At 45.9% G+C, this 25,190-nt stretch overlaps 1 protein-coding gene across 1 annotated transcript in view; it reads left to right on the top strand.

Annotated features, from left to right (window-relative positions):
• The window catches only part of EGFR (epidermal growth factor receptor), a 208,370-nt gene that overhangs the window by 167,910 nt on the left and 15,270 nt on the right, over positions 1 to 25,190 (top strand). Inside the window, exons 16-20 of the mRNA XM_069561141.1 lie at positions 6,542 to 6,580; positions 8,578 to 8,719; positions 9,514 to 9,636; positions 10,263 to 10,361; positions 15,914 to 16,099. Coding sequence (XP_069417242.1) covers positions 6,542 to 6,580; positions 8,578 to 8,719; positions 9,514 to 9,636; positions 10,263 to 10,361; positions 15,914 to 16,099 — 589 coding nt within the window. The remainder of the gene's footprint in view (positions 1 to 6,541; positions 6,581 to 8,577; positions 8,720 to 9,513; positions 9,637 to 10,262; positions 10,362 to 15,913; positions 16,100 to 25,190) is intronic.

Here is a 25,190-nt window from a genome sequence, read left to right as displayed (position 1 = left end):
TGTTGGAGAAGACTCTTGAAAGTCCCTTGGACAGCAAGGAGATCAAACCAGTTAATCCTAAGGGAAATTAATCCTGAAAATTTATTGAAAGGACTGCTGCTGAAGCTGAACCTCCTATACTTTGGCCACCAGTTGCAAAGAGCCAACCCATTGGAAAAGACCCTGATGCTGGGGAAGATTGAGGGCAGGAGGAGAAGGGGGTGACAGAGGATGAGATGGTTGGATGGCATTCCTAACTCAAGAGATAGTGAAGGACACAGAAGCCTGGTATGCTGCAGTCCATAGAGTTACAAACAGTCAGAGGCAACTAAGCAACTGAACAAGAGCAAATATGGAGGAGTCTGGGCCTGGAGACAAGTGATTTGGAAATGACTTGCACCCTGGCCAATTTCCATCATTTAACCTTCTTCAGTTTCAGCTGTTACAGGGGTAAATGGAAGGGCACCATCTCTCCATGACCCTGTGGTCCAGGAGTTTCAGTCCTGGGTGACTGAAGAGTAATCCCAGGAACAAGTAGGAAGTCTAGGCATCTCCTGTGTGGTTTACATAGATTGTCTTCCCCTTCTAATGTTAGTCTAGCCTACTGGTGTGTTCCAAGTGACCTGGAGTTCTTTACCAAGCTTAACATCCAAAATCCCCACTAAAACCAGTAAATTAATTTGACTAGGGCTAACATTTTATAATATTTTGTATTTCCAGTCAGGAAATGATCATTTCTTCATGAATTCAGATATTCCTTTTTATATTTCAGTTAAGTTTTCCAGTTTTGTTCTTTCCTGTTCTGTTTGTATTACATTTGCTATTATGAAATGGTCCTTACTTAGAGTATATCTTCTAATTTATTATTCCTAATAAATAAGATAGCTTTTGATTGATTTGGTAGAGGTGTATAGTCATCTCATATTGATGGTCTTTATTGAACTTCCTTTGAAATTAATGTTTTAGTTCACGTTATTGAAGTTTCCAGGAAAACAATCATATTGTCTCCAGTAATGGTATTTTCATCTCTTTTCCAAAAGTTTCAAATCATATTACAAAGGCCAGAATTTCTAGAATAATGTCAGATACAATAGTAGTGGATATCCGAGTTTTCTATCTGATGATTGTGGGAATGGCTATAATAAATCACCATTAAGAACATTATTTGCTGTTACTGCGAGTTACTATCTTGTTCAAGAAACAGTTATCTACAGTTATTCCTACTTCTGAACTATTTTTGTTAATCCAGAATGAATTTTGAATTTTACCAGACCCCTCCTTGGCAGCAATTTTAAGATTTTTCATATTTTTCCCTTTGGGTATATCAACATGCTGTTATATTGAGTAATTTGCAAACTCTACAAAGCATGATATAAATGATAGTTTGCTAGCTTCTCACTCAATCTATATTTTTCATATTTCTCCATAATAAGGAATTTTGGAACAGATTCTCTTAAATAGAATTATATTACCCACTAAAATATATTTTTCCTATTTTTTTCTGTCTTTTGGAAATAACTGTATTTATGTATGTGTCTGTGAAGATGTATCACTGATAGAAAAGCATGTAATTTTATGCAATCTTGTTATTACTATCTGTATCTTCATCCAAAAGCATTACTTGATTAAAAAAATGGGTTTAATTTTTTAAACATGGAGAAATATTGATAGGATAAGGGGAAATAAGAAACCATATCTTTTATTGTGTATCTATGATGAATACAGCATCATCAAACAGATAGTCTGATTGATGTCTCAGAGCAAGCTCACTGCTTTTCCATTTGTATTGTAAAGCAACACTTAGGCTGTGGAGTCACAGAGCCCAGGTATGGGAGCATACCTGCTTCAAGAAGCCATCGTCTTCCCACAGGGCAGGTCTGGTTAACCCAGGGAATGGGTCAGGAAACTTACAGCCCATCCACTGTTGAATGGACCCATATTTTATAATGTATCAGAGAAAGGTTTCTTTGAAATTTTATGCCGAGAAACTAAATAATATAACATTCTGCCAATTTTAATTACATGTAACAAAAAATAATAAATGGGACACAGACAAGCAGTAATTTTTCTGACTAAATTAAACGATAGCATGATGCAGCCTCTCTTGCCTGATATTCGACAATCATTTCTATAGACTTATGCAGGGCACCCTCAGCTTTCTCATGGACCTCTTAATCCTCTGATACTCAGATCATCCCCCTCTTACCACACCTGCCCTGTCATTGCCCTCATCCACCATCTCTTCCAATGTAAACTGGCTGAGCTCTGACTGTGAGTATCTCTTCTCAATAACTTCTTGCTAGAAAGCCAATAGGTTTCCCAGCAGCACTTTCAGAAGCTGCATGAAACCTGCTTCTTGTCCAAAATTTGCAGTTCCAGTTTGTACCACTTTGCATAGAGTTCCCATTTTGTTACTTTCTGGAGACTGACAGGCATAATGGGAAAATATAAAAACACTAGCGAGGAGGGATATATTCAGTAGGGTTTAACTTTACCAGTGGTCATCCATTCAGTTCAGTTCAGTCGCTCAGTTGTGTCCAGCTCTTTGCAACCCCATGGACTGCAGCATACCAGGCTTCCCTGTCCATCACCAACTCCTGACACTTTCTCAAACTCATGTTCATTGAGTCGGTGATGCCGCTGAACCATCTCATCCTCTGTCATCCCCTTCTCCTCCTGCCTTCAATCTTTCCCAGCATCAGGGCCTTATCAAATGAGTCAGTTCTTCACATCAGATTGCCAAAGTAGTAGAGTCTCAGCTTCAGCATCAGTCCTTCAAATGAATATCCAGGACTGATTTCCTTTAGGCTGGACTGGTTTGATCTCCTTGCAGTCCAAGGGACTCTCAAGAGTCTCCTCCAACATCACAGTTCAGAAGCATCAATTCTTCGGCACTCAGCTTTCTTCACAGTCCAACTCTCACATCCATACATGACCACTGGAAAAACCATATCCTTGACTAGATGGACCTTTGTTGGCAAGGTAATGTCTCTGCTTTTTAATATGCTGTCTAGGTTGGTCACAGCTTTTCTTCCAAGGAGCAAGTGTCTTTTAATTTCATGGCTGAAGTCACCATTGCAGTGATTTTAGAGCCCAGAAAATAAAGTCTTTCACTGTTTCCATTGTTTCCCCATCAATCTGCCATGAATATGCAACTGGGTGCCATGATCTTCGTTTTCTGATTGTTGAGCTTTAAGCCAACTTCTCTCTCATCTTTTACTTTCATCAAGAGGCTTTTTAGTTCTTCTTCACATTCTGCCATAGGGTGGTGTCATCTGTGTATCTGAGGTTTTTGATATTTCTCCTAGAAATCTTGATTCCAGCTTGTGCTTCATCCAACCTGGCATTTGGCATGATGTACTCTGCATATAAGTTAAATAAGCAGGGTGACACTATACAGCCTTGACGTACTCCTTTCGCCATTTGGAACCAGTCTGTCTGTTGTTCTATGTCCAGTTCTAACTATTATTTCTTAACCTGCATACAGATCTCTCAGGAGTCAGGTAAGGTGGTCTGGTATTCCCATCTGTTTAAGAATTTTCCAGTTTGTTGATCTGTGATTGATCCACACAGTCAAAGGCTTTGGCATATTCAATAAAGCAGAAGTAGATGTTTTTTCTGGAACTCTCTTGCTTTTTCGATGATCCAGTGGATGTTGGCAATTTGATCTCCTGTTCCTCTGCCTTTTCTAAATCCAGCTTGAACATCTGGAATTTCACAGTTCACCTAATGTTGAAGCCTGGCTTGGAGAATTTTGAGCATTACTTTGCTAGTGGATGAGATAAGTGCAATTGTGCAATACTTAGAACATCCTTTGCCATTGGCTTTCTTTGGGATTGGAATGAAAACTGACCTTTTCCAGTCCTGTGGCCACTGTGAGTTTTCCAGATTTCCTGGCATATTGAGTGCAGCACTTTCACAGCATCATCTTTTAGGATTTGAAATAGCTCAGCTGGAATTCCATCACTTCCACTAGCTTTGTTCGTAATGATCCTTCCTAAGGCCCACTTGACTTTGCATTCCAGGATGTCTAGGTGAGTTATTACACCATCAAAGTTATCTGGGTCATGAAGATCTTTTTTGTATAGTTCTGTGTATTCTTGCCACCTCTTTGTAATATTTTCTCCTTCTGTTAGGTCCATACCATTTCTGTCCTTTATTGTGCCCATCTTTGCATGAAATGTTCCCTTGGTATCTCTAATTTTCTTGAAGAGATCTCTAGTTTTTCCCTCTATTGTTTTCCTCTACCTCTTTGCATTGATCGCTGAGGAAGGCTTTTATCTCTCCCTGCTCTTCTTTAGAACTCTGCATTCAAATGGATATATCTTTACTTTACTCCTTTGCTTTTCACTTCTCTTCTTTTCTAACTATTCTCTAAGGCCTCCTCAGGTAACCAGTTTGCCTTGTTGCATTTCTTTTTCTTGGGGATGGCCTTGATCACTGCCTCCTGTGCAATGTCACGAACCTCTATCCTTAAGTACTCTTGTCTATCAGATCTAATCCCTTAAATCTATTTGTCACTTCTACTGTATGATTGTTAGCGATTTGATTTAGGTCATACCTGAATGGTCTAGTGGTTTTCCCTACTTTCTTCAATTTAAGTCTGAATTTAGCAATCAGGAGTTCATGATCTGAGCCACAGTCAGCTCCCAGTCTTGTTTCTGCTGACTGTATAGAGCTTCTCCATCTTTGGCTGCAAAGAATATAATCAGTGTGATTTTGGTATTGACCTTCTGGTGATATCCATGTATAAAGTCTAGTCTCATGTGTTCCTGGGAGAGTGCTTGCTATGACCAGTGCACTCTCTCGCAAAACTGTTAGCCTTTTCCCTGCTTCAGTTTTTACTCCAAGAGCAAACTTGCCTGTTACTCCAGGTATCTCTTGACTTCCTACATTTGCATTCCAGTCCCCTATAATGAAGAGGACATCTTTTTTTGGGTGTTAGTTCTGGAAGGTCTTATAGGTCTTCATAGAGCCATTTAGCTTCAGCTTCTTCAGCATTACTGTATAATGCTGAATGTATAGACTTGGATTACCATGATATTGAATGGTTTGCCTTGGAAACGAACAGAGATCATTCTGTCATTTTTGAGGCTGCATCCAAGTACTGCATTTTGGACTCTTTTCAGCAAAAGAGTTGAGGAGGGCTGGGAGGGTTATTCCATTTCTTCTAAGGGATTCTTTCCCACAGTGGTAGATATAAAGGTCATCTGAGTTAAATTCACCCATTCCAGTCCATTTTAGTTCACTAATTCCTAAAATGTTGATGTTCACTCTTGCTATCTCCTGTTTGACCACTTCCAATTTACCTTGAGTCATGGACCTAACATTCCAGGTTCCTATGCAATATTGCTCTTTACAGCTTCGGACTTGACTTCCATCATCAGTCACAACCACAACTGGGTGTTTCTGTTTTGTTTTGCTTTGGCTCCATCTCTTCTTTCTTTCTGGTGTTATTTCTCCATTCTTCTCCAATAGCATAATGGGCACCTACTGACCTGGGGTATTCATCCTTCAGTGTCATATCTTTTTGCCTTTTCATACTGTTCATCCATTAGCAGATATTTTTTTGTCTTTGATGATTATGGTTTTCCTAGGAGATAACAGATTATGAGAAAAGGAGAAGCCTGTGTCTGGTGTAGGGAGGAAATTCCGTAAGCTTTTAGGGCCAAGACTACATTGTCTGACTCCATGGAAAAGGGGTCTTAGACCCTCAACACCAAGAGGAGTACAGTGCAGAGATGAGAGCCCTTGAATGACATAGAAAATGACTAGACCCATACGGCAGTGTACATCAAACAAGCACAAATCCTCTTCACATAACCTGAACGGGGCTTCTTCATCTTTCCTCCAGCCAAGAATGTTAGTCTTCTCCATTGAACTGGAATATTCAGTCTTGCTATTGAATATTCAGTCTTGCATTGACAAATATTGCTGTACTTCAAAACCAACTTTTTCTGCCTTTTTGTCCGTCATCCTGTAATCAGAATAGCAGATGGTAGTAACCCCTCAGAACGGGAACCCAGGTGCTGAGGGGACACGTTAAGACAAATGCTATCTATGCTTCGTGTATGACATCTTAGTTGTGTGGAAGTGGGTGAAGCCAGTTTCTGACTTTCTGGGTCTGACATCATCCCCAGTTCCCTGCCCTGAGATGCACATTGTTACTTGTCTGTCCCCACCTTAATCAGTGTGGTCCAGGAAATGGTTCTGATCTCAGCTCCCTCCACCTCCTGCCCACATGGATGTTCTAGAGCCAGCTATAAGGCATCTGAACCTCTGTTAAAAGTAAGACATGAAAACATTTCAATAACAAAGACCAGAAGCTGCCTACTCTGTTCAATCCCTATCACAAACTGGACCCTCAAAACTACTTGCTTAGTGAATGAACAAATGAATAAATGCATGATAAATAAATGATTAAGCAATATTGAGACACATTGTGAGTCTAATGATTTAAAAGTAATTTGACACATGTCACCTTATGATTTAATAAAAACTCCCCAAGAAAAAATGATAAATAAAATGATTGAAATGTGTCTTTACCTTTCAATTCCTACAGCTGTATAGGGCCAGGTCTCGAAGGCTGTGCAGCAAATGGGTAAGTGTGATGCTTTGTGTGTGATGACCTGACCAGAAACAACCAATAGTTCTGTGGGCAAGGGTAATGCTCTCTCACTTTTCCAACTCCCCTCTGCCCTGGCAGGTTCTCACTTCTCCCCAGGCCAAACTGGGCATTCCTAGCAGAACCTACCCTGCCTGCATTCCTGGCTGTGTCCCAGCGATGGGAGAGCAACACAGGGCATCAGTGCCAGGCCTCTTCCACATATAGAGCCAGCCTCACCACCTGGTGCTCCTCTTTCTATACAACCCGTCATTGCTCCATGGCTCACAGTATTATTGGATGCTTCTTGTCTTCCAGCTTCTCTTCTCTTTCCTCGCTAACCCAGTTGACCCTCAACTTGTGTTTGAATGACCTTTCTGTTTGATGACAGAGCTCCAACTGTGGGGATTTCTCCCCTTACTTCCTTTTCTAAACACATGACTTCCTTCAGTATTTCAGTTGTAATCTGTTTGCTATCATTGCCTGAAATGCTACACAGAGAAAAGCAGAATTGAGACTTTCTATTCAGTCTCATCAGGAAAGAATGATATTATCAATTAATAATATCTGTCATGGAATCAGAATTATACACAAGACACCCACCAGATACCCCCAAACACTAGCCAAATATCCAGGCACCTCTGCCATCTCTACTAATGTTGACAAAACTCCTCCCCTCAACAACTTTCCTCAGCATCAGTCAGCTCAGTCTCTTGCCCAAGAATTAGCCAAGATAACCGATCCCTTTTACTATCAAGTGAAACATTAAAGACAAATAAGGAAGCTTCTCAAAGACAAAGGTTGCCTTTTATGCCCCTCTTCACTTGAGCCATGAGGACACCAGCAAGCTTCATCCTCTCTCCATGCTGCAGTCAGTATCTTAGCAGTGAGGTTTTCCATCGTATCCCCACCCCGAAACCAGTCAATGCCCTTTGTTATATTCATTCTTTCCATTTGCTCTCTTTTCACCCACCCTCACTATCCATGGAACATATACTCTGTACAGATTATTCCTTTTACCTTTCAATGTCCCCTTCAAAATAGTAAAAACCTATTAATTCAAACTACATTAACTAGAATAGTATAACTCAAGACATGACTTTTGTATGTGCTAAGAAGAATGTGTTCTAAGTACTATTTACATAAAGTACATTTGACTCTTAGGAGAAATCTGTAAGAATGCTGGCACATTTTTTGTGTGTAAATTGTGCTACTAATTATTCTTTGATATTCATTAACTGCCTGAAAATACGAAATTTGTATATATAGATTTTTTTAAATTTATTTATTGCCAGAAGCTCAGATGGCACAGGTGCTTGAAAAACAATAGCTTTATAAAGATTCTAAATTCACAATCTACTCATTCAGACAGCTCTTTCCCCAGTGAGTTTTGGGTTTTTGCTCTCCCCTGCTGGGGAAAGGGGGTGGGGGAGGGGAACTGGAGCATGACCTCACTTATCTATGACAGCTCCACTCTGTGTGGAAATCCTGTCCCCGCCTTACCCCTCCGCATATTCATACAGCACTTCACACGGTTCTCACCCCATGTTATAAGTCCAGAATCCCTCAAGCAGTCTCCACAGTTTTGAAAGGGTCCCTCCGTCCAGCCTGGCCAGCAGACATCACATGAGGAGGGTGTGCTTCTAACGAGCGGAGACACCCAGGGGAGACACACAAATTCGTGCAGAAAGCATGACTGACTCCGAGCTATTTTTCGAGTTATGTTCCCTTAATCAACAGACGACAACATACTCTTCATAGCGAGAAGTCCAAATGATACCCAGTTTAAAAATCCAAAAAGGTGGGGTGAGGAGGCTATTATACTGAAGAAAGTTGAAAACCTGCCCTGGGAATATTAATCTGCCTTCCTTGACAAGCTGTGCACTCTTGCACTGAGACAGTTCTAAATGATGTCATGTCATCCACACACATGGGAAATACAGGAAATGCCAACATGACCAACCAACCCCCCTCGTGTGTCCGCCTTGTTCCAGGCCCAAGATCCCGTCCATTGCCACGGGCATCGTGGGCGGCCTGCTGCTGGTGTTGGTGCTCGCCCTGAGCGTCGGCCTCTTCATGCGCAGGCGCCACATCGTGCGCAAGCGCACACTGCGCCGGCTGCTGCAGGAGCGTGAGGTGAGCTGGGCAACCACCAGGCGGTGACTTACAGATGAGATTGCATGACTGCTTTACTAATAAATGAAAAAGCCAGGAGAATCTCTGAATGTCCAGTTATAAGCCAGGCCGTATACACTTTGGTACTTGTATTTAGTGACATGCAGCTGTTTCCAGGGTAAGTCCTGCTGCCGGTTACCTAGCTATGGTGCCCACCGCCCAGCTGGTTCTGCTCTGTGGTCGGCGAGGGGGAAGCTGGCGCACGGAGGCCCGTGAGTTGCTGTAAGCACAGGAGGTGTCACTTTGTAAAATGCCACCGTTCCCACCAGTGACTCTTTTTTGAGCCATGACTGTGACTAGTATTGTCTGTGACACCATGATTTCAGGAAAAGGGCTTCAGGTGGTATCTGTGTCCATATGTGTGTCAAAGCCAGAGCCCCCAGGAGGAGGGACCCATGGCAACTTCAGCAGCATGGCTGTGCAGGGCTCAGATGGACTACCAAAATGACCACCACACAAGCTTGCCCTCCCCCCAAGCTTTCCTAGCCTGATCACAGAAACAGAAATTGCACTTATTGCCCAGGAGCTGTTCTGTTCAAGGTCACCTGCTTTGGAGGATGTGGGAGATGTCAGCACCCGTTCTTTCAGTGTCTGTCACCAAGTTCCCTAGAACAGGTATCCCCGTCTGGGGAGTGAGTGGGGCAAGTTCTCTGGGCCAGAGCATGAGCGCACCTCCTGCCACATGGTGTCAGGAGCTGCCACCCCATCCCTGGGCCAGACAGGCAGGCATCAGCTCTTCCCCTTGTCTCTCACAGCTCGTGGAGCCTCTGACGCCCAGCGGAGAAGCTCCTAACCAAGCTCTTTTGAGGATCTTAAAGGAAACGGAATTCAAAAAAGTCAAGGTGTTGGGCTCAGGAGCATTCGGCACCGTGTACAAGGTGAGCCTGACGCTCCTAGTCTTGGATCTTGGGGTCCCCCGTCCTCTGCTGTGGTCCTTATCACAGTGGGGTGCTCTTTGTGTCAGTGAGGGTTTAGGAAATTCCAGTATTTTTCTTAGGTTGTCTCGACAAAATCTTTTATAATCAGAGTGACAAGGAAGTGGTCCACTTGGGCACAGATGATTTCATGGAGGACACAGTGAGTTTTTAGAGGATGGGTGGCACAAGTCAGTCTGAAAGAGTGTGGCCTGTCCCCAAAGGGCAGCATCCGAATGAAGCCCAGCTCAAAACAGCTTCCTCTTCATTCATTTTTTCTACGCCCTCTTTGCTTAATCTGATCTCAGTTAGGCCTAGACCCGGTATCTCAGAATTCTGTACAAAATGACTCACACTGCCTCTGTAACTTACACGAGCTGAAGGGTTTTATCTAACTACTCTGATTCCTGGGACACAGCAGCTAAAGAGCTGCTGAGCGGTCATGACTCCCAGCCTGGGTGGCCTTGGGTGCAGAGCTGTGCTTCCTCACCCTTTGGGGTATGGCCACCAATGACCCCCAGCCAGGCCAGGAGCCACATCTTACATGTGTGACCACTACCAGCCAGTGACTTCTCCTCTCTTTGTTATAGGGACTCTGGATCCCAGAAGGCGAGAAGGTTAAAATTCCTGTAGCTATCAAGGAATTAAGAGAAGCCACGTCTCCCAAAGCCAACAAGGAGATTCTTGATGTGAGTTTCTGCTTTGTTCTCTAGCTGTCTGCAGGCCTGGACATCAGAAGCTACCTTTTCTCGTGGTCGGCAGCACATTTCCGTGTTCTGGACTTCTCATCACCACGTTCTAAATGGTCACTTTTCACTTTTGCTGTATTTTTTCCTTCTGGCTACGCAGTTGGTATAATTCTCTCTCATAGAGATGACCAACTCTTCTGTTCTCTTAACACCCCAAAAGGATGGGAACCTGTGGTCCCTGGGCATCCACCAAGGGCTGGTGGCTTCCCCTTGCCATCTCAGTGATGCCTCTGGCTGACCTGTGGTACTGTAGTTGTTGTGTTCAGCATGCCTTGGGAAAGAAACAGAAGCATGAGGCAGCCTGCTCAGGGTCACGAAGCTGGGTAGGTTTCCAGCACCTGGTTACTTTTGATTCTGAAATGTGTGTTCATTTTCTTCCACCAAATATCTCACTTTGAAATGGCTTTTTTTTTTAATTAAAATGACTTTATTTTTTTATTATTTATTTATTTATTTATTTTAATTTTTTAAATTTTAAAATCTTTAATTCTTACATGCGTTCCCAAACATGAACCCCCCTCTTTTTTTTAAAGCTACCTAGGATTAACAATTTCATGCTCCATAAACTCTATAATCTGTTGCTCACCTTCTGTACTTTTTCTCAAAATAACTTAAATGTTATTTCCAGTGAGTGCCATTTTATGGAGTCTTTGAAATACTCCATAAGGTTATTATTGTTACATGCTTTTACTTTAGATTCTGTTGAACTTTTCCCATCTTCCTTTGGACCCTCACTAGCCAGTGAGGCCTCTGCATGGTCTTAGAAAGAGGCTGGAAGAAGGAGGAGCCAGCCTGACATTGGGCAGAACCTACTGCAGGAGAAAGCTCAGGAAGTTCTGGGGGATGCACCCCTGTGGGCCCCGGCTAACAGCACTGCCGCCACTCGCTGTGGGTGGATGTGGGTTTTTCTTGCTCTTTTCCCAAAGCAGAGCCAATAAAAGAAGAGGTGGAGGGGCTCAGCAGTGAGTTAGGAGAACAGTCAATGAAAAAGGAAAGTGACTGCCTTTACTGACTCAGAAATCTAGTTCATCTTGCAGCCAAGAAAGACAAAGGTCAAATGTAATAGTTCCCCGCTCATATCTAACCGACAGAATAATATGGTGAGCAAAGCAAACAGGCCTTTTTAAAAATGTGTTCAGACGCTGAGCTTCCCAAGAGGAAATCTTCTCCATCCTCATTTCTCCAGGCAGCCTTTCCTCTTTTCATTTTGCAGCAGGAAGGTCTCACTGCAGTATTTTCTTTGTGAAGGAATAATTATTAACCCAGTGCAGCAGGAAATCTTACACACTGATGATATGCTTATCAAGCCAAGTTACCTTTCATTTTAGCAGTTTACAAATTAATGTGGAGTCTGTTAATATAATGTCAGGTCCTATTTACATAACCATGAAAAGTGTAATAAGCAAGCCATTTGTGAAGTCTCTTCACTTACAACCTCTAGCTCCTTTTCCTACACCGTTAAAAAGAAAATATTTTAGCAGAATTTGCTTCCTTAACTCACTTTTTACTCATTCAAGACATTCTAATAACTTTCACAAAATGTGAATTTTGACAATATTCTCTGTGCAGAGTTAAGGGCAATTTTGAAGATAGTAGCAATACTTTGGAAAAGAAGTAGTTTCGCTGAAAAGGACCCTCCAGAACCCCTAAAACTGGAGGAAATCTGCTTTCATGGGGCAGGGGTAGGGTAGAAAATAGAGAAAGTAAAGACTTAGAAAAAGTGTTTAAAGCCCTGTTTGCCTCTTGCTCTTTCTCTGGGCTCCTCTCCTTCTCTCCCTCTGGCCCACTCCTGCTTTCTTCTTTCTACCCTGTGGCTGTTCTGGGAGAGGACAGCAGCCTGAGGCCTTGGTCTGCCTGTCCTGAAGCTCCGTCTGCCCCACAAACACGAAGCCACTCTGATAGGGTGGGTGCTGCCATGGGGAGCCCCTAAGGAAAGGGAAAACTAAAGCTAAGGCAGTTTCAACAGTCAGTTAAAGGGCAAGTTAATCCTGTGAGCAGGCTGCCCAGGGGGCTGAGTGTGGGCTTGGCTCACACGCACTTGTAAACGGCTCCAGCTTCCCATGCTTTTATTCCCCTACCCAGGCCAGCACTAAGTTCCAGCACACATGCCCTCTACCCCTCGTGTACGGTGCCATCAGTGGTGGCTTAGGTACTGGGAAGCTTCAAAAGTATTCTTAAAGCTGGGCATATGCCTCTCCTGAAGGAGTTTAATGTTTAGTGAAATCCCTTTTCCCCAGGCCTTAACATAAACTAGTTCACAGATGAGGGAGACGTGCAAGAAAGAAGGCCCAAACAATCATTTCGACAACTGGATAAAATAATAGATTTTCAAGGTCGCCAAGCCTCAGAAGCTCTGCTGTCACGTGACTCTGACCTCAGCCTTGGGAGCCTCTGAGCGTGGGTTCTGCCTGCCAGTCTGCAGACTGATCAGAGATGGTGAGGAATACCAAGCATTCTTGCTGTAGGTCACAGAGCACCTTTGAGATTCCAAGATAAACAGCTAAGAACAAAGCTCACGTTAACTTCTGCACACACTGAATAGGACACGTGACTGGACAGCATCCCCACTGAGCTCAGGCTGAGCCGTGCAGAAGGGACACCCCAGCTCTGGTGCTGCACCAGATGTTAATAGGAGCTAGGGCCTGGCAGCGCTCCAGGCTCTGTGTGGCCCGACACCCACACCCGTGCTCCACTCCCTGAGCCCTGGGTCAGCCCCTCACGGCCCACAGCAGATGGGCTGCTCAGACTGCTCTGCTCTGCAGATTTTTCTCCTCTCTGAAGCGAGTACATGTTTCCAAATCTCAACCAGATCTTGAGAAAATAGAAACAGCCAGAGGATTACTTTGGTGTTATGGTTGTACAGTTTCCCAGACTCGGGAGAGAGACGTGATTTCTGCTTTTCTGGCAATTGCATGGCCTATTAATCTTTTCGTAGACTTTCTAGTTTAAATTTGAGTGGGCACAGAAACAGCATGCAGAAGAGATTCACATATGTGCTCTGTGTTACAAGGTCTAGGGCTTTCTTTCTCAGCAAGTCTTCCCCGGTCTGTGGGGTTAGTTTGCAGCAGGAAGGACGGCTGAGGGGCCCTGGAGGCCAACAGCCTGGGGTGGGAAGACTCTAGTGGGCCCAGTCCTGACAAGAAGTGTGATCTTGGGCGTGGTTCACTGGGTCTCAATTTCCTCTTCAGACGAATAATAGCTTCAGGAGGAACCACTTGCCTGCCTTCTCCAGCCCTAACTTTTTATCAGTTGTTGTTGTTTAGTTGCTAAGTTGTGTCTGACTGTTTATGACCCCATGGACAGCAGCACAGCAGGCTTCCCTGTCCTTCACCATCTCCCCAAGTTGGCTCATACTCAGGTCCACTGTGTCAGTGAAGCCATCCAACCATGTCAGTCTCTGTTGTCCCCTTCTCCTCTTGCCGTCAATCTTTCTATGAGTCAACTCTACGCATCAGGTAGCCAAAGTATTGGAACTTCAACATCAGTCCTTCCAATGAATATGCAGGGTTGATTTCCTTTAGGATTGACTGGTTGATCTCCTTGCAGTCCAAAGGACTCTCAAGAGTCTTCTCCAGCACCATAATTCGAAAGCATCAGTAGCTTTTTATCAATAGCCCTCTGAAAAATGAAGAGCTGTCTGAATGTCCATTGTGTTAAATATTTACTCTGCTCTTTAACATGGTGGTGCTGTATTTACCACCAGAGGAGAAGGGCCGCCTGCCCATGAAGGTGGGGTATCGCCTACTCAGGGTGCTTGTTCTAAAGCAAGTAGCAGAGCTGCAGTCTCTCGTGTTAGCGGAAGTGACAGGGTCTCTGATTTGTGTGATTTCAATGTAGTTCAGCTGTGGTGTTTCTGAGGTATTTCTAGAGGTGTGTCAGGCAGCACAGAAGCACCACAGGGGAACAGGTGTTGGGGAGAGGGAGACACCTAACAAGCTCCCCCTCCCTGCAGCTCACACAGCAAACCCGCTGGGATGGGTCCAAAAATCAGCATTTCTGGCAGTTTGGCCAGCAGCACTGAGCCTGCTGCCCTGAGGGAACAACTGCAGGAAGCCAGGAAAGGTTAGCTTAGATGGGAGCCAGGGAGGCCTTCAGAGGAGGGGCAGCCAGGGAAAGCGGAGGTGGAGGGGCATTCCGGACAAAGCCCCTGCTAGGGCCGAGTATGGGAGAGCAGTGAGCGGGTGGAGCAGCAGGGCCTGTGGGAGGAGAGGCCCGGAGAGGCGTGGGGGCCTCCCCGGAACGGTGAGGCCCGGGGAAAATTACTGCAGACGCTGGTGTTTAGGACATTGAGGACATTTGTGTTTCGGACTCTGCATTCGCCCCGGTCCCTCCACCCATCTGCTCTGTCCCCACTGTCCGCTCCTGAGGCACAGCTCCCAGCAGCCCCCTCAGGTGCCTTCGCCTCCCAGGCGGCGTTGGCTCCTGCACAGGGAGCCCAGCCCCGGCCACATCAGTGGGCAGAGCGGGAAAGGCACCTCTGAACTTTCTCTTGGAGATGAGGCGGTCCCTTTTGTGTCTGTATAAAAGGTCAGCATCCTTGTACTCTAAAGGGAAAGAGATTGAGTTTATTGGTAGAAATTTAAGATGCCCTAATTCTTAGACAAAAACGAGGCCCAGCTATGTGCTTGATTTAAATGAAGTCAGCTTCCTCCAGCCAAGGATAGCAGAAGAGTTAAAATGAAATCCGTAGTTGTGAGTCTGTGTCAGGCCTCTGCCCTGGCCGCCTCTGAGTCAGCAGGGTTAGGGTTGGGGGAAGTGGTTTTCCTTTCCCAAAACTGCGGCCGGCAACACAGACCACCTCTTAAGAGATGAATCCTGGGTCGCCCACAGAGTCTGCGATCACTGCAGGTGTAATGTCCTGTCTCCGTTTCAGAGCCGGCACATGTACACAGAAAGGCCTTCTTTCTCCGCTGTGTGTGGTGGAAGTGCCTGTGGTCCCAGCAGTGTTGAGGGCGGGGTGGTGGATCGGGGCGGGGAGGGGGGGGGTCCTCCTCTGCCCGCCACAGAGGAGAAGTGAAGACTGACCTCCCAGAGCTCTCGCCATCACCTCGGTGCCCGTGGTGAGGGTTCCTTAGTCAGTGGCCAGGTCATCATCAGGATGTGGGTTGCCACCCGCTCCAACAGCGTTTTAAACTGAGGCATCTTTGGCTCTGAGGCGGAGGTCCTCGTAATGACTCAGCATCACCCAAACTTGCGGACATCAGGTCTTGCTTTCACCCAGCACTTTGCTAGTGGCGAGCAATGCCGGGGTCTCTCTGTGGTGCCGAATGCCACCTGCAGGCAGAGGGTGCCTCCGCCCACCAGATGTCCGGTCACTGCCTGGCCTCACGTGCCAGGGATCCTGTGTGAACATCCACTGCTCTAGAAATGGACATGCGTCCATTTCACACTGAAACTCCAGTTGGGTTTTTAATCTAGGAAGGGTCTGCCTGCTTGTTCCTGTAGCCATGGCAGGGAACCGCGCTGACATGCCTTCTCCTCCTCTCCCACAGGAGGCCTACGTGATGGCCAGTGTGGACAACCCACATGTGTGCCGCCTCCTGGGCATCTGCCTGACCTCCACAGTGCAGCTCATCACACAGCTCATGCCCTTCGGCTGCCTGCTGGACTACGTCCGTGAGCACAAAGACAACATCGGCTCCCAGTACCTGCTCAACTGGTGTGTGCAGATCGCAAAGGTAACTCGCAGGCAGCCAGCACTGAGTGCCGACAGGCAGGGCCACAAAGCAGGGCCAGCAGCTACCTCTGCTGCTTGCTGTGCCCTCACCTCCTGGGCTGATGTGATCGTTAGAGGGAGCCCCAAAGAACAGCAGCAAGGGGCAAAAAACAACCACCAGGAAGTCAACAATTGCATTCTCCGTCCTAGGAAAGCAGAGAGTTTGTCAGGAGGGGTGTGTGTGTGTGTGTGTGTGTGTGTGTGTGCACGTGTGCATAGGCACAGCGTAGACTTTATTTTGGATTAAGTTGAATTGATTGTCTTTGGCGTCAGATTAGTGCCTCTCCCACTCCACATTGAAAATCTAATTATTCAGCTACATTTGCACAGTTGGGTGCTCTCAGAATGGTTGATGTTAGTGTCTTATTTCCCTGGCATTCTTTTTGTTGAATACTATGGTAATTTGTAGCAGAGGATGAGGTATGGCTTTCACGCAGGCAGAACTGGTAACAAAACCAGCAAACCAGCCCACATGAGGCTGTCAGGTGACAGAGGGCTGGGTGGACAGGCAGGTGCTGTCTCTGATGTGTGGTGGCAGGAGGTAAACAGATGCTGCTTCTGCTTCTTGAGGCTCCTCACACATTCCGCTGTCAACAGGCTAGAGTGAGGAAGGAGCTGGTAGGGGCGGTGGGCAGACGGTGACAGGGGGCTACACCTGTGAGCTGAAGCCAGGAGCTGAGCGCCAGGTATTTAGCTGCTCGTATGGGCTCACAAAGACTTTCTTTCATCTCAGATCTCTCTTTCTTGATCACAGCACTGCATCAGTTATTTGCAACCCAACTTGCTAATTCTGTTTCTTCTAACAGTGGGTATACCTTTCACTCAGTTGAATGAATGGAATCTGTGGATGAGTCCCACCCCAACCCCCTCAGCCCTGGAGAGTGGTTATTAGCTGGAGGAGACCAGGGAGGCAGGGAGCCTCTCGTCTCCCAGCCCTGTCAAGTCCTGGTTGCTCCTCTCACCCAGGGCAGCAGTGCTGCTCGGTCCTGTGGAGTTACAGTTCTCCCAGAACTGAGGGGCTCCACCAGGCTGTCAGGCAGCAGGCTGCCTCCTGGGAAAACAGACAGCAGCATGACACTGTTTTTCTGCGGCCGCTGGGCTTACTGTCTCAGCCACGGCCCCAGAGGCTCCAGCACCCTAGGAGCGGGAGAGCGCCTTCTCAGACCCCCGCCCATCACCCAGTGCTCCTGTCATTGGCACGGCCACAACCCTGGTTTCAGAACAGAGGGAATCACGTGGCCATGCTAACCAATGGTCCTGATGAGCCTGTGCACCTTAGTGCTGCGGTCTCGTGAAGATGTGCTTATTTCTGTTTGTCTGACTGCGTTAGTTTCCTAGGGCTGCCACCAAAGATCGTGACAGACTCGGTAGCTTTCCACAGTGGAAACTTATTCTCTCACAGTTCTGGAGGTTGGAAGTCCAGAATCAAGGGGTCTGCTTTCAAGGTACTGCTTTCTGATTCAGCAGAGAAACCTCACTATTGTGCTGGCCCAGCTGTATCGATGCAGCATCTATCCTGCCAGGATAGGAAAGTAATGGTCTCCTCAGTTGTAAGGAGAGAAATTTGCTGTTGGGTTAGTTACTATTTACCTTAAGTATTAAACAGTTTTCTTTGTAAAACTTAGAAATGAAACTACCCAGAAACAGTTGGTGGCTGACCAGAAAGTAAACTTGCTGGCATTTTCAAAGTGGAATTTACTGACTTACAAATGTCCTCACTGATTCACAAAGGCACAGGCTCTCTTGGGAAGTATTACACAGGTTTATTGTCCTCACTAAACTGGAGGAAGACAAGTAACACTATATCACCCAGGCACAAGGAAAAAGAAAAGAAGCAGAGGTGGCCTGGGGGAGATTCCTGTAGGGGTTTGGAGACCAGAGGCACCCTTCCATTCAGGGCTAGAGTGGAGTCTAGACTCAGGTCTCAGGAGGCTGTGGTCCCATTACCCGCTCTGTGATCCCCCCGTCCTAAGCTCCCAGCTCTTGAAGGTACACAGAGCTCTCACTCACGGGGAGTAACTTAGGTGCTTCAGAAAGTGCGTCCATTCTTTCTGGCTACTTAAACTAGCTAGTAAATTCCAAAATAACTAGATGGGATGATAATGTCATAAAATCTTAGAATCCAAAAGATGTGCTGGACTTCAACTGAGAGAACACTGCTGCTGTGCCAGGCTGTTCCTTGGAGCACCACAGACGCATACTGCGAATCCTGGAGCACTACAGACGCATACTGCGAATCCTGGAGCACTACAGACGCATACTGCGAATCCTGAGTAAATCAGCTCCCCAGGCTTTCATTTAACATTTTCTCCAGCTTTGGGACAGCAGAGCTTTCTTTCACCTAACCTGGATTAAGATCTCACAGAAGTTAGTTTTCAGAGAGATAAGTTTCAGATCTTGACCAGGCCCCAGTGAGATTTGAAGGCAGCTGTTGGGGAAGGGGGATCCGGGGGAGAAACTGTCAGAAAGAAACTGACCACAACTTTGTAAGCACCAGACTACACCTAGTGCATTCTATAAGATGTGACTTGATAAGGATGAACTTCAAAAGGGATTCCATTCAAGGGATTCATTTCTTAAGCACACAGGACACTTAGTTTGGTCTCAGTTCATTTGAAAATGCCCCAGGTGTTTTCACAGTTCACACATTTATAGGAGTTCTCAGGTCGTGTGAACAGCAAAGAGAAGACCCATCCAGGTTAGGGGAGGAAGGTGGTCCTGCCTCTAACAGGAGAGAATGAAAATCGTGCTGGCAAAGGAGCTGTCATCCGTCACCCTCACTCGGCCTTTGTGGGGGAGATGCTGACCATCCCGTGCAGCTCACGTGCACAGCCTCCTGTCTCGGCCCAGGGGGCTCTGGCCTTTGCGCCTAGGTCTGCTCCCCTTCCCCGCACCACCCAGGTTTCCTGTTCTCCAGATCAGGACTCCTAAAGGTGAGGTTCCAAGCAGCCCCAGCCCCGCTGACGGACTGTGCAGCTTAAGGGTGGTGATTCAGCCTCCATCCACGGGGCCAGAGAAGACTCCTCCCAGAGCTGATTCACCTGCAAAGCACACACCTGCATAGCACCCCGAGGCACCAAGACCGCAGACAGGACAGAGACAAACAGCAGATCCAGTCACCAGGTGTTTTCAGTTATTTGGATTTTTTTTTCATTCTTACATTGTTCCATAAAAGATTACAGTTGAACTTAACCTAAATGATCACTTTACATTATGTCCTTACAAAGCCAAAAGTAGCTGTACGATTAAAGCATATTCCTCAGCTCTTAGACATTTCATTTAGTTATTTCTTGAGCATTTATCTGTCAGTGTCCAGTATCATGTGAAATATATATATATAATTAGACAAATTTTCTTATCTCCCTAAACTTATGAACAGGTAAGGAAAACAGATCCATAGAGAGCTAACAATGCAGGAGGAAATGAGGGGGTGAGATCGGGAGAGGTGGGGACCAGACTCCCAGAGGCTGCTGTACAAGCCACATGGGGACCAGCAAAGTGGGCTCAGCCTGCCAGTCAAGCGCCAGGTATGGGGGCGGCAGTGGTGAGGCAGGCACCCCACACCCTCTGGAGTCCTGGACGTGGCTTGGTTCTGTGGACGGGAGTGAGAGCCAGGTCCTGTCCTGGGAGTTGTCTGAGGGAGCAGTGGGCGGTGACGGAGAGACGCTGAGGGCTGCTGAGGAATGAGGGGTGGGGCAGGAGGGGAAGGGGATACCCCCCAGGGACCTGCAAGCCCAACTTCATCATGAAAGCCAAGGGCACCAGGCAGGTATTTATTCATGATCTTACTTTTGGGGAAAGTGTAGCAGGACACGGCAGCGGCCTAATTCAAGGCCATGTCCAAAAGGGTGGAGTAGAGAGGATGGATTTGGCATCCAGGAGGAAATGATGACAATCACAGCAGTGATGCAGCATTCTACTGGGTGCTGTCCTAAGTGCTCCAGAGGGATTAACTCGTTTAATCCTCTGAGTAGCCTGTCTTACATGTGGAGAGAGTGAGATAAGGGTATTTAAGTAACATGCCAAGTTCTCAAGCACATAAGCAGCAAAACCAAGATTTGATCCCAGGCATCCTTGCTCCCACTTCTGTGCTTTTCCCCAGCCCTTGATGTCACAATCAGAGTGCAGCCCCCAGACCAGTGAGCCTAGCAGGCCTCCTGTCCCTACCCAGCAGAAGCTTGGTGTCTGGAACAGGATATTCTGATACTTGCCTGCCTCTCCTGAGGGCAGGGCTCAGTGGTGTGGAGGCTGTGCTTCAGTGAACTCTGCCAGAGCCTTCTGTCTGCCTTCTGCTTCCTACTTACGCCATCTCCATAGTCATCAGGTCACATCCCCCCTCATCCCCCCTCTTGGTTAAAAAGTCTATTAGAAATGCAGCTCAGGTCTGCCTCTCCCTCTGGGCTTCTACTGAGAGCTCCAGGGTGCTGCAGTGCCTGGGAAAGCAGTCTGTGAATGTCAGACCCAGCCCGGGCCTTCTTCTGTGAGCGTTGTGCCAGGAACATCTTCACATCCCTCATGGGGTGTCCACAGGTCCCAGCGTGAAGGCGGCACTTCAGATCCCCTTTTAACCTCATTTTTGCAACATCCATCTTCGCTGTCCTGTGTTAATTGACAAAATAAATATATTCCGTTAAACTGAAGTGAGGATCTCAGAGAAGAACCAGGGAAATACTTTTCCATGAAGCCCCACGAGGCTTAAACACTGATGTTGCTTCCTGCGGTTCTGTTTGGATTCTGAGAGTTCTCGAGCAGTGTCAGGGCTCTTATCTTTGGTGCTGGTTAAAATCTTAACTGTGTGAGGCCCTGAGATGGCCTTTCAAGCCCTCTGTGTTATGTGGGACAGAAACCAAGGAATAGAGTTTCACGTAAGTTCAAAGGAGGCTAATCTTATCCTGTAATTATCTCTGACTTTTAAATCCCTCTGGCTGATTGGCTGTCTGCTCCAGAACACATAAACTGCTTTCTTCTCCCCTTTCCCAAGCCTTCTCTGAGAAAACATTACTCTGGTCCTTTAAAGATCTCAGGAGTAGGAGGAGGGATAGGGTGGAGGTACCTTCCATTGTTTTATTTACACAGCAGCAGATAGGAGCAGTGACCCTGCAAAAGACTGACCCAGACTTGCCCGTGAGTGTCCAGGAGTCTCTGGTAGAGGCATGGGTTGGCCGTGGCCTGCTGCAGGGTCAGGGACTCTGAGTGCTGCAGTGCATGCACAGAACCTTTTGAAGGAGGTCGCGTTATCTTCATTACCTCCACCATAGTTTGGTCTCAGGTCAAACAACAGGGAGGGAACACAGCCCCGCCCATCAACAGAAAATTGGATTAAAGATTTACTAAGCATGGCCCCGCCCATCAGAACAAGACCCAGTTTCCTCCACAGTCAGTCTCTCCCAACAGGAAGCTTCCATAAGCCACTTATCCTCCTCCATCAGAGGGCAGACAGAATGAAAACCACAATCTCAGAAAACTAACCAATCTCATCACATGGACCACAGCCTTGTCTAACTCAGTGAAACTATGAGCCATGCCTTGTAGGGCCACCCAAGATGGACAGGTCATGGTGGAGAGTTATGACAAAACATGGTCCACTGGAGAAGGAAATGGCAAACCACGTCAGTAGTCTTGCCTTGAGAACCCCATGAACAGTATGGAAAGGCAAAAAGATATGACACTGAAAGAACTCCCCAGATCGGTAGGTGCCCAATATGCTACTGGAGAAGAGTGGAGAAATAACACCGGGAAGAATGAAGAGACAGAGCCAGAGCAAAGACAATGCCCAGCTGCGGATGGTGTAACTGGGGATAGAAGAAAAGTCCGATGCTGTAAAGAAAATATTGCCTAGGAACCTGGAGTGTCAGGTCCATGAATCAAGGCAAATTGGAAATGGTCAAATAGGAGATGGCAAGAGCGAACGTCGACATTTTAGGAATCAGTGAAGTAAAATGGACTGGAATGAGTGAATTTAACTCAGATGACCTTTATATCTACTACTGCAGGTAAGAATCCCTTAGAAGAAATGGAGTAGCCCTCCCAGTCAGCAAAGAGTCCAAAATGCAGTACTTGGGTGTAATCTCAAAAATGACAGAATGATCTCTGTTCATTTCCAAGGCAAACCGTTCAGTATCACAGTAATCCAAGTCCATGGCCCAACGAATAATGCTGAAGAAGCTGAAGTTGAATGACTCTGTGAAGACCTACAAGAACTTCTAGAACTAACACCCCAAGAAGATATCCTCTTCATTACACGGAACTGGAATGCAAAAGCAGGAAGTCAAGAGATACCTGGAGTAACAGGCAAATTTGGCCTTAGAGTACAAAATGAAGCAGATCAAAGGCTAACAGAGTTTTGCCAAGAGAATGCACTGGTCATAGCAAACACTTTCTTCCAACAACACAAGAGAAGACTCTACACATGGACATCACCAGATGGTTATACCGAAATCAGATTGATTATATTCTTTACAGCCAAAGATGGAGAAGCTCCATACAGTCAGCAAAAACAAGACCAGGAGCTGACTGTGGCTCAGATCATGAACTCCTTATTGCCAAATTCAGACTTAAATTGAAGAAAGGAGGGAAAACCAGGTATGACCTAAATCAAATCCCTTACAATTATACAGTGGAAGGGACAAATACATTCCAGGGATTAGATGTGATAGAGTGCCTGAAGAACTATGGACAGAGGTTTGTGACATTGTACAGGAGGCAGTGATCAAGACCACCCCCCCAGGAAAAAGAAATGCAACAAGGCAAATGGTTGTCTGAAGAGGCCTTAAAAATAGCTTAGAAAAGAAGAGACGCAAAAGGCAAAGGAGAAAAGGAAAGATATACACAATTGAAGGCAGAGTTCCAAAGAATAGCAAGGAGACGTAAGAAAGCCTCCTTCAGTGATCAATGCAAAGAAATTGAGGAAAACAATAGAAGGGGAAAGACTAGAGATCTCCTCAAGAAAATTAGTGATACCGAGGAAACATTTCATGCAAATATGGCCACAATAAAGGACAGAAATGGTGTGGACCTAACAGAAGCAGAAGATATTAAGAAGAGGGCAACAATACACATAAGAACTATACAAAAAAGATCTTCATGACCCAGATAACCATAACAGTGTGATCATGCACCTAGAGCCAGACATCCTGGAATGCAAAGTCAGTGGGCCTTAGGAAGCATCACTATGAACAAAGCTAGTGGAGGTGATGGAATTTCAGCTCATCTATTTCAAATCCTAAAAGATGATGCTGTGAAAGTGCTGCACTCAATATGCCAGCAAATCTGGAAAACTCAGCAGTGGCCACAGGACTGGCAAAGGTCAGTTTTCATCCCAATCCCAAAAAAAGGCAATGCCAAAGAATGTTCTAACTACTGCACAATTGCACTCATCTCACACGCTAGTAAAGTAATGCTCAAAATTCTCCAAGCCAGGCTTCAACAGTACATGAACTTCCAGATGGAAGTTCAAAATGTTCAAGATGTTCAATCTGGGTTTAGAAAAGGCCGAAGAACCAGAGATCAAATTGCCAGCATCTGTTGGGTTATTGAAAAAGCAAGTGAATCCCAGAAAAATATCTACTTCTGCTTTATTGACTGTGCCAAAACTTTTGTTGGATCCATACAGTTTGCTATGGAAAATACAGCAAACTGTGGAAAATTCTTTAAGAGATGGGAATACCAGACAGCCTCACCTACCTCTTGAGAAATCTGTATGCAGGTCAGGAAACAACAGTTAGAACCAGTCTGGAACAATAGACTAGTTCCAAATCGGGAAAGGAATACGTCAAGGCTGTGTATTGTCACTCTGCTTATTTAACTAATATGCAAAGTATATCATGAGAAATTCCAGGCTGGATGAAGTACAAGCTGGAATCAAGATTTCCAGGGGAAATATCAAAAACCACAGATACACAGATGACACCACCCTTATGGCAGAAAGCAAAGAAAAACTAAAGAGCCTCTTGATGAAAGTGAAAGAGAAGAGCAAAAAAGCTGGCTTCAAACTCAGCATTCAGAAGACTTAGATCATGGCATCCAGTCCCATCACTTCATGGCAGATAGATGGGGAAACAATGGAAACAGTGAAAACCTTTATTTTGGGGGGCCCCAAAATCACTGCAGATGGTGACTGCAGCCATGAAATTAAAAGTCGCTTGCTCCTTGGAAGAAAAGCTCTGACCAGTCTGGACAGCATATTAAAAAGCAGACACATTACTTTGCCAGCAAAGGTCCATTTAGTCAAGTCCATGGTTTTTCCAGTAGTCATGTATTGATGTAAGAGTTGGACTGTAAAGAAAGCAGAGTGCCGAAGAATTGGTGCTTTTTAATGGTGGTGTTGGAGAAGACTTGAGAGTCCTTTGGACTGCGAGGAGATCCAACTAGTCCATCTTAAAGGAAAGCAGTCCTGAATATTCATCGGAAGGACCGATGCTGAAGCTGAAACTCCACTACTTTGGCCACCTGATAGGACCAATTGACTCATTAAAAAGACCTTGATGCTAGGAAAGATTTAAGGCAGGAGGAGAAGGGGATGATAGAGGATGAGATGGTTGGATGGCATCACCAACTCGATGGACATGAGTTTGAGCAAGCTAAGGGAGTTGATGGACAGAGAAGCCTGGCGTGCTGCATGCAATACATGGGGTCGCCAAGATTTGGACACAACTGAGAGAGTGAACTGAACCAAATGCTGGGGTGTTGGGGTATTTTTTGGCATCTGGGCATCTGGCATTTGGCAGTCTCTGTGGCAGCAGCCAAGTTTCACTTAGAGACCCCAGCATGAAATTATGGACACAGTCCCAGTGGTGGCCTCAGAGCACTTGGTTTGTGTAGCACCAGCTCAGCCTTGGGACCTGGGTCAGCTCTCAGGGCAGTTGTGTGGGTGCTGGGCCTGCCAGTACCAGGAGAGGTTTCTTTGCAGGTGAGTTTGCCATGCCTGGCTTGCAGCTGTCAGCTGCCATATCACTCATTCATACTCATTCTTCTTCAACGAGCTGCTATAAAAAATGTTTCCAGTGTACCACATTCTCTGTCGGGTACATAAAGAGGCAGAATGGAAGTTCACA

This window comes from Ovis canadensis, chromosome 19 (genome assembly GCF_042477335.2).
Source record: "Ovis canadensis isolate MfBH-ARS-UI-01 breed Bighorn chromosome 19, ARS-UI_OviCan_v2, whole genome shotgun sequence".
NCBI classification, from domain to species: domain Eukaryota; kingdom Metazoa; phylum Chordata; class Mammalia; order Artiodactyla; family Bovidae; genus Ovis; species Ovis canadensis.
Note: the sequence above shows the minus strand (reverse complement) of the source record. Positions and strands in the feature narration are given on the sequence as shown.